Source organism: Vulpes vulpes, chromosome 5, assembly GCF_048418805.1.
Source record: "Vulpes vulpes isolate BD-2025 chromosome 5, VulVul3, whole genome shotgun sequence".
Classification (NCBI taxonomy): Eukaryota; Metazoa; Chordata; class Mammalia; order Carnivora; family Canidae; genus Vulpes; species Vulpes vulpes.
The window spans coordinates 125551730-125567169 of NC_132784.1; the positions used below are offsets into that span (position 1 = coordinate 125551730).

The following is a 15440-nucleotide window of genomic DNA, read 5'->3' on the forward strand; positions in this document are numbered from 1 at the left end:
GGACTTAAGGCCATGATTCAAACAGCTAAAATTTTTAAAAATCTAAGACTTTTTCAAAGTTTAAGTAACTGGTGAACAAGGAATTGAAGAATGTGATGTAATGTTACATGATACTATAAGCTATTAAATTCATGGGCAGGATACATAGCATTACTAGGCCATGAATTTTTTTTAACTTCATATTCTTGTTTCTCAAGTTCTTTCAAACACATTAAAAAGACAAAAGATTTGACTACTCATTATTGCATGCCTTTAAGGAAGGAGGAAAAAGGGAATGACTTCTATTTTTAATATTAATATACATTAATGAAACAACTTCTATGTTTGCAAAGTGTTGGCTGACCCATAAGCTACATTTATCACTCATTAAGTCAGCATATCACAACAGCCATATGTATGTCTAAATACCCCCAAAAGAATAACTAACAAAGCAAGTAAGCTCTGGTAAAACTGTGTATAAAGCTGTCACAAGCACAGTGGCTGATTTCTAAACTTTAAAACCATGATCACATGCATCCTTCCTTTCCATCAAATTTAAGTACAAGAGCTTAGGTAAAAAGACTTAAAAAATAATAAAAAAACAGTAACAATAATAAAATTTAAAAATGTAATCTCCAAAATTTTAGAATCTTTCCTTAAAAGAATGTATTGTAACCGCAGAAACCTCACCCATTCCTAACTTGTTTCTAATATTCATCCATTCTGTCCAGTCTTCAATTTGTCAATAGAGAATTCATGCTACTCAAAAGAGCTAACATAATTATTGCTACCATCCCATTGAGAATGCTCTTCCTGGTAACAAAACTCCGACATTACAGTTGGCACCCGGACCGCTCACTATTTACACCACCACCCTCTCCCCTTCCTATCACCACCATTTTATTGGCAGAACATTCACAAGGCTCAAGATTGTTTTTCATCTCAGCAAACAGAATGTTCAAAATCAGATGGCTAGCCACTGACCCAGAGTTAGAAACTACATAAAGATAAACACAAATGTGAATAATTTTTTTCTATTTTCAGTCCCTAAAGAAAGCAGTTAACATCTTATTTGTAATGCTCTAAATTACAGCCAGGAGCCTTTCACCTAATTACACTAATAAATCGATTTAATGTCATCATTTTGCCATCAGATCACGTCCTCCATACACTACTGTACTTGAATTAAATCTTTTACCATGGTAGGTTCTTCACCTCCTTTTTTTTTTTTTTACCAGTGCTTTTCCTCTTATCATTTCTCAACTACTAAATCATGTCTCCATAACATTTTCCTAAATATTAAATCTGTGAACAAAAAAAGATAACCTGAAAACTAACCACAGGCGAGACAAATCAACACACCTTCAATACAAAATAAAAAAACATGAAGTATAAACTATTAGATAACCAAGGGAAAGGTAAGCATCAACTGTATGCTCAAGAACCTTGATTTAAAACCTTATGTAGTATACACAATTTTGGCAAACAGAAGTGAACACAATATTTACATATCAAAATGGTCAACTATATGGCCTCATTTCTGGCTTGAGATAAAAATACCTTAATTCCATTTATTTAGTAAAATAACCATTTTTAAGAAAATATCTCCTTACAGGTATAATCATTTGATTGACAGATAAAATAATTGCTTTAAAAACACTTCTGAGTCATTTTGTCCTTACCTGCAGGCACGAACCATTACTGCATGCAGTGACTGTTCCATTTCCTAGCACAGACTTGAAGAAGCATCATATCTCTCTCTCAGAATGTGACTAATCTGTGGGTTTGCAATTCCTAAGCTATTTACAAATGGCACTCCCTTTCCACATAAGAAAATATTTATTATAACCAGAAGCCAAGTATTTTTAAGCTAAATCTTACAAATAATGGTGGTAATTTTGTTTAGCAACAACCTCAAAATATAGGAAGAAAATCTAATACTAATATTTCCGTAAAGAAAGCAAAATTTTTGTTTTGCAGCTCAGTAAATTCTTTTTTTAAAGCCTTCAACAGCTGTCACACATGAACTAGCGCTCTGCTGTACAGGCTGCAGCTGATTAGGCTTCACTATTTTCTAAAAAATCAATCACCCTTTGTAAAAGCAGAAGAGCCTGCCCAAAGACACATCTTCCATACACCACAACGACCAGCATGCAGTACAGTACATTCTACAGCAAACTTGACAGGAGAGAAAACACGTCCTGGTCTGCTTCTTAGCAGGGCTACAGCACTGATTGTTCATGCAGGAGATGCAGCTGTACCTTTCTGAAGAGGACGACTTCTCAGAGTTTACTGACATCAGCAGCTCAATCTTCTGCTTGATTTCTGGAAAAATCAGAAAAGATTCACAACCAGGATTGCCTGCCCTTGCTTCCAAGCTTTATATCAACAGATTTGTCGTCTCGGATCCCTTTTGTTCAAAAAGAGGCCCCGAGATTCGCAGCACTTCTGTTAGGACTGGGATTCGACGGTGCTATAAAGGGAAAGGCTCCAGAGGCACCAGGCCTTGCTGAACTATGCACATGACTGTTTATGAAAGCAGGACGTACCACTTCTTTTAAGCAGAGGGGGGTTTTCGCTTTTAAGGTAGAACTGGCACGGCCCTACAGGAAGATTTCAAGTGCAGCGAATTACAGCACAAACAAGAAACGCCAGCCACTGCATTTGATACCCTAGAGCATCTGAGAAGCCCAGGTAATGAAGGTGTGAGTTGTGAAGAGCAGATGTGCAACCCTTGGCGACTACCACTTCACCAGCCCTGAAAAATATGGCTCAGTGAATCATTTTTGTCACTTAAGAATGAAATATTAAACCAGAACCCCAATTTATATAGATTGAAATTTTTTTTAATCTTTGTTCTAATTTCTTGGTTGTCTTTAATTGAAGAATATGCTTAATATCTAGTCCCAAACTCCTTTAGAAAAAGACTTCTATTTTACACCTTAATTCTCCCCTCCTCCTTCTCAGTACAGCACAAGTGAACAGCAACACCCAGTCACCGAGCAGATAATATACTTGTCCTTTTAGGAAAGGACTGACAATGCCATCTGCAACAGGAATGTAAGAGCCAATTTAATTTAATTAAAAGAGAATTGCTGATATTGATTTGGGGGAAAAAAGATAAAAGACTAAAAGGGAAGGAGAGGTAAAAATAAAGGGGGGGGGGACTTTAAAAATACTAGTAACTAACCTAAAAGCACATAATTTTATGTGTAAAAAACTAACATGGTCCTATTACCCAGACTATTTCACATGTAAAGCTATTCTCCTATTTGTAAATGTGCTTCCCTATGCATAATAAAAGTTGACACAGAAAAAAACAAAACAAAACAAAAAAACCCTGGCCACTGAAATACTACTATAGACAGTCTCAGGATTTCGAAGTAGACCTCAATAGTTTTGGATTTTTTTTTTCTAGGTGTAAAATCTTAAGTTTTTAAGAATCTCAACTACAGAAATCAAAGGAATCTGAAAAGATGTAAAAGAAAGTGGGAATAAAAATTAGTTGCATAAAATACAACGGGCCTGTTCAGAAACAGCCTTTCAGTGTTGTTAAAGGATTTTCCTAATTGTTTAAGCTTACGACTTCATCCAATGGGCGCTATAAAACCGGCATGAACATCTGATGAGAGAATAGAATTTGCCACAGGCTGTGGCCAAACTACCTAACCACTGGGGAGAGCACAGCACACGGTGGTTAAATGGAGATGATGATGATGAAACTTACCTTGAGGATTCTTACGTGGATTGATACAGCCGGGCACCAGGTGCCATGGTAAATGCCCCTCCCACCAGTTTCAAAAGAGCACAGTGTTTAAGAGCTCGGGCTCACCACTGTGGATTTGAAGGCAGGCTCCTCCAACATTTTTAATAGCCATACGACCTTGGGGAAATTACTTACACTTTTTAAAAGCCTCTATCTCCTCTCCTATAAAATGGGGATCATAACTGCTCGTAAAGAGCTGTTGTGAGGATTTAATGAAATAAAGTATTCGATGACAGACGTGCAGGTGTAGGGTCGTGCCTGCCATGTAGTCGGCCCTCTGGGTCTACTGCTGGGGAGCGCCTAGCAAAGGACAGTAATCCTCAACAAATATTTGTTGAATGAGTTAATGAGGTGCACTAACTAGGTCTGTCCTATTTGAAACCGCTTTTCCACAGTTTTCATCCACCTTTTCCCCTTACTATCAACCACAACACAATACACCTTTTTATCACTATAGTTTGATCTTTATAATCTGCATCTCCGCCTCTCCATCTAGAGAGTTATTCTCAGTTTATCAACTAGCCAAGTCAGAAACAAGGTTACACTTGAATCCTTCTTCACTGTGGTAATTGTTCATTCCAAAAAGACAAACAAATTCACACTTTGGTATACAGATGACCTGTGTGTATAAGCTCAAAGAGCCCAAGCTTAAGTGCCTCTGGCTGGCTCAGTCAGTTAAGCATCTGACCCTTGGTTTCAACTAGGGTCATGATCTCAGGGTCATGGCTTCAAGCCCAGGGTCAGGCTCTGTGCTCAGCACAGAGTCTGCTCATCCCCTCTTGTTCCTCCTCTGTGCGTGCACGCACACACTCTAATAAATAAAATCTTAAAAAAAAAAAAAAAGACCTCAAGTTTAAACTTGAGGTCTACAGAATACAGCTCTCAGGAAATGTATAAACATTTGAAAGGAAGGTTAAAGCTTTCAGAGCTCTAAACCAAAAGGGTTTCCAATAATATATGAACAAGTTTCTAATATCATTTTCACATTTTCTTCAAACCTTCAGATTTGTTTCTAGTTCCCAAAGGACTAAAATGTTTAGGAATTTTCACAAACACTACAGACACTATGTTAATGTATTGCATACCCTCTGAGACCCATGTATCCCATCTATCCTACTATCTACTCCTCCTTACCAATACCATCCATGGTCTGATTACTCTGCACATTCATTAAGGACTCTAGAAGCCATGTCAATGAGTCTTACTCCACTATAATACATGCTATATGATGTTCATGTTGACAGGACTTCCAAAAACCCGTGGCTAAGGACGTTAGCCTCCTGAATCTCTGATCACTTGAGTCATCTACCATGACCACACTTAGGATACTCTCTTACACACACTACAAATATCCCCCCTCCCCAAATTAGCTGGTTTTCCTGTTTCATTTATAATATCTAGGACCTTATACTTTATTTTTTTGCAATTAAGTCCACCAATCTCTTCCTTAATGAATGATGGTCTTCCTGTTACCTTTAGACCTTCCCCACACCAAATTTTTAAATCACCCCATTTTCTTCTAATACATTTTATAATTTTATTTAGCATGTAAATCTTGGACCCTTCTGGAATGTATTTCAGTCTATCAATTGATGTAGAGATCCAGTCTGCTTTTATAGTTAATTTTTAAACTTTATTCCCCACCCACCCCCACAATTCTAAATTACTCTCTTCACCAACCACCCCTCAGTTCTTCCAAAGCGGCAATCTTACAACCCGTAAATACGTATTTATTCAACCAGCCATGGTCTCGGTTTATTCATTCGGGCCAATGAGTTCTAAGGCCATACTTCTCTATTTCACAAAGAAAATAAACAAATGGTTCTATGTAGTTTGAATAAGCAGATTTAAAATTATGGTTGCTTTTTTGGTCATAATTCTGTTTTAATTTCTAAATAACATTATGGGACAACATTTTTTATTTTTCTAATCCTTTTGCATTCTTATGATTCTCCTAATTCTAGGGTTCTTTGCTGTATCATCGTTTTTTCACACAGATCTTATGTTTAGTGATAGTTATCTAACATGACCCTCCTTTCACTAACTCTTCCATCTATTCCCTTGACATCCATAACCAAAGGACAACGATGCTGAGCAAACCTGAATTTCAAGCCCAATATGCTCTCCTGCAACCCAGAACTGTATATCCTTACCTTACCAGACATCTTCACCTTCATACATGGTCATGACATGCCTTGAACATCTAAAGCTAAACCTCATCAACTTCGCAGTCTGAGGTCCTCTGTTGGAGTGTTCATCTCCCCAAATAGCAGAGCACTGCCTTCCTAAGCCAGGAATTTCTGAAGGATCCCAAACTAGTATCCCACTCTCATCTGGGGTATCATTACCACTCCCACCTTTTTAAATCTATTCTATGTTCCAGGACTACTGAGCGCTACTCTGCGATTCCCCGAACACACCATGCTTGCTCACAGCACCAAGTGTTTTCTTACAGTTTCAACTCCCCAGGATGCCAGTGCCCAGTTCGCTTCTCTTGCATATCCAACTTCCTTTTCTAACCTCAGCCCAAGTGCTACCTCTCCTCCAACAGCATCCCAGACAGAATGCACTTCACCTCCTCTACCCCTCTACAGATCATATACACTTGCACTAGAGAATTACTAAAATATATACACTACTTGTCTGACTCCCCTGAGACCACAGCTTCCGTAGAGGATGGGGACCTTCCCTTCCATTCACACTTATTGAGTCTTTGATGGTTTTCTTAGCTTAGTCTAGTTTAGTTGAAGTTACTATCTAGCTAAGTTAGTTTCCTTATTCTTATATGTACATTTCCAGACAGAGTCCAAACAACTGAAGAGTTCGAAGACTCCTGAAAGATCATCACCTAGCTGAACCATATGAATTTATGAAGAAGACACTGGAGAGCTCAAAAGATAAACAGCTGGTAGCAAGAATACTCTTTACCTTCTCCAAATCTCTGAGACCCACAGCTAAATTCCCGAGGACTGGGACGCCTGGGTGGCTCAGTGGTTGAGCACCTGCCCCTGGCCCAGGGTGTGATCTTGGAGTCCTGGCATCAAGTCCCACATCGGACTCCCTGCATGGAGCCTGCTTCTCTCTCTCTGCCTATGTCTCTGCCTCTCTCTCTCTGTGTCTCTCATGAATAAATAAATATCTTAAAAAAATAAAAAAATAAAAAAATAAATTCCCAAGGACTTAGCAACCCACGAAGAACATTCAGCCTTCTTTAAAATCAGTTTCTAAATTCTATTTTGTCACCTCTCCAGTCAATTTTAAAATTACCACTATTAGTCGGCTTCTTGATTACAACTGGTCAGTCTATGACATCATACTCTTGTTACTCATCACTTTACACATCAAAAAGGAAAAAATCAATTCACCAGGATCTCCCACTCATTCTCTTCTATCCAATCCCACAGACTTTCTTCACAAAAACCTTTTATTCTCACACCTATACTTTAAAAAAAATACTCAAATTCCTTGTAAAGATGAATAGTTTTAACTCTCTGGTTAATAGCCTACTATCTCTAATTTTCCACTCAATGACATGAGTTTGGAGACTCACAGAACACTCCAGGCAATGAGCTGAGCCCATCCCTAAGAACCCAGACCAGGAATAGCAGTTACTGCTAACTACTATTAAAACAAAGTCCAATAAAGGATGTACTTCACAGATCAGACAGCCTGGGGGAGAGAAAGTGGATCCACCTGGATCCCAAGAGCAACTGCAGTGTGACACTAACACAGGGATGCCATGGAGATGACATGCCCCCACGTCCTTTACATCACTACATGCTGAACATGAGCGCACATGGGACCCTTCCTTTTACGACATGAAAATTAAATGAGACATAATTGAGCAGACAGTTCTACCTAAATTCTTACACCTACATTCTTTTTCCATGGGTGTTATTCCAACAGATTTACTAAACTTTCTCTTGCCAAATCTTTACATAATCCTTCACAAAGCTAATTTTATTTGGGGGCTACATAAGGAGGATTTTAAAAAATTAATGCTTTATATATATTTGGAGCCATTTCAGGGCTACAAGAAACAGGTATGTGCTCAGTTTACCTCAGGTGATATGATAATACTGCAAGAAAACATCTAGAAGTTAAGAACAGAAAAATGACTCCACAGGCCTCACAGTCAGAATCTGGCTCAGAAGACAGCTCTTGATACTCAGTTCATGTTACCAAGTGCTCAGAGGGATTGCTCTCCACCTTAATGCTTCACCATTCTGGTTATTCAACACCTCTCTGACCCTAATTCCACTTCTCCTGTCACTACCAATTAAGTGCTTCTCCTCTCTATTTCACATGTTCACAGATTCTACTGCGGCAGGATGCATGCTTCCGGCCATCTCTCTTGGTGTCTCCAACTTAAGCCTACAAATACTGGGAAGGGGTTCCCATTTAAATGCAAAACAGGGCCTCAGAAGCTTTTCTGGCTTGAATTAATTGCTGATATTACCAACTGGGACCAAGTACTGCATTCCTGACTCAAAATTCAAAGACAAATATGTAAGAGACCCTTCATAAAGGGGTAGGAGTAAAAAGCAAGTTTTCGGAGACATATGGGAAGGTCAGTGATTAACTGACCAACACCATGCAGACAGTCTTATCTAAAAAGGAGTCCTTGTTATCCAGCATTCATTATTCAAGTCGTCTGTTATAAAAACACACAGAAAAGCAAAAATTGTGCAAATAAAACCAACTGCTGACAGACGAACTGGGCATTCAAACTCTCCCTGGTTATCCCTAGCCTCTAACCCCACCCATCAACCTCCTTTCTCTCTCACTGAGGGTCATACAGTCCCAACAACAATTCAAATAGAATGTAAATCTGAAATTTTACAAAGTGAAAACTGAAAATATGCAACAAAAGATGCAACATTTGATAAAGTTGGTGGAAGATACTAATGAAATGTTAAATCCCAAATGAGGATAGAAACTGACAAGGCTACAGGAGGAGTTAGGAAGATTAGTGATTGATGAGAAAAATCAACAAGGACAATAATATGCTAAGTATCTCAAGAATGATAATTATTTGACTATCAGTAACTCATGGGGAAAATAATACAACTCTTAAATGGTTTTGCAAAAATGTCCTTCATTACAACTACATTATAAATTAAAAGTATCCACATTATTATATAAAATTTAATATGAAAATATATGCCAAAAATACTTGATAGATTCATTGTTCATTCTAATACTCAGTACTTATTTTTCAATTATAATTCAAATTTTGATAAATAAGCTTACTTTCAGAATCTGATTTTATTTTTCAAGATAAAAGTCTCAAATTCACCACCCCTTAAAGTAGGCTTTTTCTAGTATCAAATTTCCTGGTGCTTTAATACCAAAACAGGATTACTTGTGCTCCTGAATATGGTCCAGTGCCAATGGATTAAATGTGTTCACTCAAAACCCTACAATGGGATGGGGGTGGGAGACGGACGGGACAGGAGGAGGTGGTCTCCAGCTGGTTATGTTTCAGTATGAACTTTCACAGTAGCTGCTGCTGCCACTTATCAGAGACAATTTCCTAGAGGAAATGTTTTTCCTTATGCCACTTTTAAAATTATTACTGAGTGTAGTTTATAACCTAACAGGAACATTAGTTTGAAATGAAAGGTTTGTTACTGATTTACAAGTTGTAGCAAGAAAAGTGGGTCAGGTCAATCCCCTCAAACTGGGATTCCCATTCCTCACCTACCCCCAAAAGCCTGCAAGCAGGAGCCAGAGAGAAGAGGAGCCAGGTGGTGCTCTGGCTGTGTCTGCACCAGCCCAAGACCCCAGATCATTCATCCTGATGCTGCAGGAATGCCTTCAGACTTCACAGAGCATCCTACAGTATTTGCTACATTGTTTTTGTTATTTCGATATTGAGGAATTTCAGGACAACTAAATACAAAAATGCATTAAAATGTGAAAATATGAATGCTTAATTTTATTAGCATGACTATCATTGCTCTCTATCAGCAATTAAATGTAATGAAACTAATCCTGAAAACTTGTCTACACGTTTCTCACCAAAGCAGAGTATCATTAATAGTTAATCCAGGTTGCTCAACAGAACAAAGGCACACTCACCCTGACTCTGTTGGGGAGACAGAAGAAGTAACACAAGTTCTTAGATAACTGAGCTGTTACACTCAGGGTGAGATCCAATGCTCTCTGTTTACCATGTTTACCATGAGATCAAGTTTAAAGCTTTCTCTATTTTACACTTAAAAAATAAATATCATTTATATACAAATTTTAGAAATTACAATACTACTCAGAAAAAGGAAGTATTTTTATAATCCCAATTAAAAGATTGCTTTTTATACTAGATTTAATATACAACTGAAACTACTCAGTTCTCTAATATTGTGGCTTACAACATCATAAATTAAGACATTTTAATTTCATTTACAATTTTGGCATATAAAGGACTGTGAGTTCACCGAAGCAATGAAACCTTGCTTTCCAACTCCTAAAAGAAACCAAGGCCCGTTCAACCATCTTGAAAAGTAACTTTGCTTTTAAGAAGTGGTAAAAATATTGTACATATACAAGGCTTATTTACATGTATACTAAAAGAAGCCCTATCAAAATATGAAGTGTAAGGAGGAATTAGAGTCCGTAACTCCCAATCCATATTAACTTTCAAACTTAAGAACTGAAATTGATGATGCAGCTCAATTTTTCTACTTTTCTACATTCCTTTAGTACCAACAGGCACTGCACTAGATGCTACCTGAACAGTGGTAGAGAAAAATATGAAGGGCAAAATTACACCCCTTGGAGAGTTCAAGTCTAATATTTAACATTTAGCTTGAACCATCAGGCTTATTTGAGCCCTTTACATGAATTAACTCACAACAAATGGATAAGTAGGTAGTTAACATTTCCTTTTTTTTTTTTTTTAAGATTTTATTTATTCATTACAATACACAGAGAGGGGAGAGAGACAGACAGACAGAGAGAGAGAGAGAGAGAGGCGGAGACACAGGCAGAGGGAGAAGCAGGCTCCATGCAGGGAGCCAGACATGGGACTCCATCCCGGGTCCCCAGGATCACACCCTAGGCTGAAGGTGGCGCTAAACTGCTGAGCCACCAGGGCTGCCCAACATTTCCATTTCATATGCAGAGAAACTAAAGCTTCGAAAGTTTTAAAAATTTCGAAAACTTTCAGAGCTAAACAATTCCACGTATAATAAAATTAAAAAGAATACTTAGGAATACATTTAACCAAGGAAACGAGAGACTTGTACACTGAAAATACAAAACACCGTTGAAGGAAATTAAAGACTTAAATGAAAAGACACCCTGTGTTCATGGTTTGGAAAACTTACTGTTGTTAAAATGGTCATACTCCTGGAGATTAATCTACAGATTCACACAATTTCTATCAAAATTCTAACTGCCCTTCTTTTCTCCCAGAAATCAACAAGCTGACCTTCACATTCATATGGACATTCAAGGGACTCTGAATCTTGGTAAAAGAAGAACAATACAGGAGGACTCACACATCTCAATTTCAAGACTTCCTACAAAGCTACAGTAACCAAAACAGTATGAAACTGGCATAAAGAGAAGACATAAAGATCAATGGAATAGAATTAGAGTCCAGAAATAAACCCTCACATTACAGCCAACTGTCTTTCAACAAAGAGTGCCAAGTCCATTCAATGGAAAAAGAATATTCTTGGGACGCCTGGGTGGCTAAGTGGTTGAGCACCTGCCTTCAGCTCAAGGCATGATCCCGGAGTCCTGGGATCGAGTCCCACATCGGGCTCCCTGCATAGAGCCTGCTTCTCTCTTTGCCTGTGTGTCTGCCTCTCTCCCTGTCTCTCATGAATAAATAAATAATATCTTTAAAAAAAAAAAAAAAAGAAAGAAAGAAAGAAAAAAGAATATTCTCGTCAAAAGATGGTGCTAGGAGTGCCTGGGTGATGCTGTTGGTTAAACATCTGACTCTTAGTTTTGGCTCAGGTCATGATATCAGAGCTGTGAAACCAGGCCCCCTACATCGGGCTCCATATTCAGCACAAAGTCTGCTTGGGATTCTCTCCCTCTCCCTCTGGCCCTCCCATTTATTCTCTCTCTCTCAAATAAATAAATAAATAAATTTAGAAAAAAAAGAAAAGACAGTGCTAGACAACTGGATATCCACATGCAAAAGAATAATGTATGTTGGACTCCTACCTCACACCATATAAAAGTCTCAAATGGATCAAAGACCTAAATAAAAGGCAAAAGTCCTAAAACTCTTAAAAGGGAATATAGATGTAAATCTTCATGACTATAGATTAGGTTGGCCTCTTAAATATGACACAGAAAGTACAAAAAAAACAAAAAAATAAATTGATCATAAGAATTATAAACTTGTGTACATCAAAAAATAGTATCAAGAAGAAAAAAAGATAATCCACACAATGGGAGTAAATATTTGCACATCATATATCTGATAAAGAACCAGAATGCTGAATATTTAAACAATTCTTACACTCAACAATAAAAAAATCTCAATTTAAGAATTGGCAAAAGATCTACTAGACATTTGTCCAAAGAAAAAAAAACACAAATGGCCGATAAGCACATGAGAAGTTGTTCAGTGTCATTTGTCATCAGGGAAATGTAAATCAAAACAACAATGAAATATCACTTTATACTCATCAGGATGGCCTATAATCAAAAAGACAGCAACAAGTGTTCACAAGGATACAAATTTGGAAACTTCATGTACTGTTGGTGGAGAAGTTAAACAGCAATAGCTACTCTGGAAAACAACCTGGCAATTCTTCAAAAAGTTCAAAAAAAGGTTACCACATGACCCAACAATTCCACTCCTCAGTATATTCCACTCCTCAGTATATACCCAAGAGAACTGAAAACATGTTCATACTGTTCACAAAAAAAGTGTACACAAGTGCTATTCATAATATCCAAAAACTGTTAACAATCCATATATCCATCAACTGATAAAGGGATAAAGAAAATATGGTATATCCATACATAAGAGAAATGTAATTAACAATACATGCTACCTACCACATGGATAAATCCTGAAAAACTATGGAGAGTGAGACAAGCCAACACAAAACACATATTATAGGATTCCATTTATATGAAATGTCCAGCACAGGGAAATCTAGAGAGACAGTAAACAGCCCTGAGGGCTGGCGGGGGAAGGGGAGAAATGGGAACTGTCTGCTAATATACCAAAGAGTTTCTTTTTAGAATGATAAAAATGGTCAGAATTAGGTAATGGTGATATCTTTACAACATTATAAAAATGCTAAAAGCCACTGTTTTGTAAACTTTAAAATGCTGAAAAAGGTGACCCTATGAATTTTATACATATATAATAAAATATACATATATTTATATATTTAAAACTAAAAAACTTTCTCTCCCTCTCTTTCTCTATTTCAGAGCTAGTATGTCATGGAGCCAGCATGAGATCCTGGATGGTTGAGCTCTGAAGCCTGGCTCCACAGCCATGCTGCCCAGCCTGCAAAAAGAAAAAGGACCAGTCTGGGCAAAAGGAATGGCCAAAGAAGGCATTTGACCTTTGTTACTAGGGTTAGAAAGACTCTGCCAGGTGCAGTAAAACCATTCCAAACAGGAGAATGGCACAAAGCTTGAGAAATCCCTGTCATGTGGATCATCCAAGTTGTTTTGGTGACTGGCAGGAGCGAAGGAAGTACTGGTAGGAAATAAAGCCAGAGACACTAGCAGGGCCTGTTCCTAGAGCATCGTACATGCCATACAAAGTCCTGGTTTTACATACGGCAGACTATAATCAACTATACAGCCAATAAAATAAGAGATTCAAGAGGTGAATCAGAATTAAAAGCAAATTTTAAAAATCTTATGTGATGGGATGCCTGGGTGGCTCAGTGGTTGAGCGTCTGCCTTCGGCTCAGGGTGTGTTCCTGGAGACCTGGGATGGAGTCCCACATCAGGCTCCCTGCATGGAACCTGCTTCTCCCTCTGCCTGTGTCTCTGCCTCTCTCTCTGTGTGTCTCTCATGAATAAATAAAATATTTTTTTTAAAAATCTTACATCATGCTGAGAAGACAAGACTCAATTTCATAGAGCTATTCATGAGACGTGTGGATTCTCCACAATTCAACTTCTGTCCGTATGCCCACACCGTGCCCCTCAGGAACTCTGACGATTATCACCTCTCTTGTTTATAAATCTTAAAATTCTCACCTCAACCATCAGTCGTCCCGGATTTCTATACAGGTCTTTAATGGCAGCAAGCAATAGTAAAGCCTACTTGCAAGGCTGTGTTGCTTTACAAAACGTTAGAGGTAACAAAGATACTTTGGCAAGTCAAACACAGGCTACTTCACTCTTGTCTTACCTTCTGTGGGATTTCCTACCAATTACATTGACAGAAAGCCTCAACTAGTTCTCCATCTTAATATGCAAAAAAACAAAAACAGGGCCTTAAACATATCAAGGACACAGAAAAATCTTAGCTCTATTAACATAAAAGTGACCTTGAATATTCCTGAGTACAGTTCTTCATCCTTATCATCTATGGCCATGGATCGAGTTGCTGGATTCTGGTCACTTAGAAAAATATTTTGAGCATGAAATAATACCTAAAGATTAAGACATTAGGATTCCTAATTGTATTTGTGATAACTAGTAACAACACTAGCAACAGTAACAGCTACCATTTCATACCAATCGCAATGCTCAGAACTCTCCTACCTGCTTTCTATAATATCTCCCTTAATACTCTCATATCCCGGTAAGATAAATATTATCATTATCCCCATTTTACAGAGAGGGAAACTCAAGTACAGAAAGGCTCAGGAACTTGCCATGGTTCACGGAGTTAGTCAGAGTCTAGGGCGAATCTGAACCCCAGCAGTTTTTGCAGTGTCTGAGCTCTATGTGTGGCCCATTTAGAATGTTTTCAAATTTCTCCATAATAAAAAAGCTAAATACTATAACACAATCCTACAAATGCAGTCCTATTCATACGTTGTGCTTATAATCTTGCTGTCCCCTCCCTCTAAAAAAAAATCTCTTCCCTTCTGTCAGACTTAAAATAATCATTTAGGTGTCAAGCATTTGTGGGAGTAAGGTCATTAAGAGTTGAAAAAAAAATTAAAATTTTTGGCTATATTTTGACTACATTTAAGGAATGACCTAGGTCCTGAACTGGTATACTGGGTAACTTGGGCACTCTAAGAAAGTCTGGGGATGTTATTTCTTGTATTTAATTTTCCCCTTCATGCCAAGGACCATTTGCACTGATCTGCAGACCTACTAAATCACTCTCTTGGAATGATGATGCCGAGAAAGTCCTAGAGGTAATTCTGATGCACAGCCAGTGTTGAGAATCACTGGTTTTATACTTGGCCCCAGTACTCCTTATCCAACTAAAATGACAGTATTACAAACCCACAATTCATTTCACAAACACAATTGGCCAATCATGCCAAACAATATTCTTTATTGACTTCAATATAGAAAATGCTAGATAGTTACCAATCCAGTAATTCCACTTCTTCCAAATCTAAGCCAGAGAAACATTCACAAGCGGACTAGGAGAATCACACAAAGATGCTCAGCATAATGATATATGACACAGCAAGTTATGGATAACAACCCAATTTTTAAATGAACTATGATACATTCATCACACATAGAATCTGAAAAGAATGAGGTAGATCTACATGTACTGATT

General features: G+C 37.8%; 1 protein-coding gene across 13 annotated transcripts in view; it reads right to left on the minus strand.

Moving 5' to 3' along the window:
* Window positions 1-15440, minus strand: part of SRPK2 (SRSF protein kinase 2) — a 239927-nt gene that overhangs the window by 134261 nt on the left and 90226 nt on the right. For 3 of the 13 annotated variants that reach the window (XM_026006076.2, XM_026006075.2, XM_026006074.2), the window contains exon 1: window positions 2241-4604. The exons of 6 other annotated variants lie outside the window; for them this stretch is intronic. In XM_026006076.2, the coding sequence (XP_025861861.1) occupies window positions 2241-2278 (38 nt within the window). In that variant the 5' untranslated portion in view covers window positions 2279-4604. Of the gene's footprint in view, window positions 1-1661; window positions 4605-15440 lie in introns of those variants that run through there. 4 more of the 13 variants (XM_072759927.1, XM_072759922.1, XM_072759923.1 and 1 more) reach the window with 3 other exon arrangements.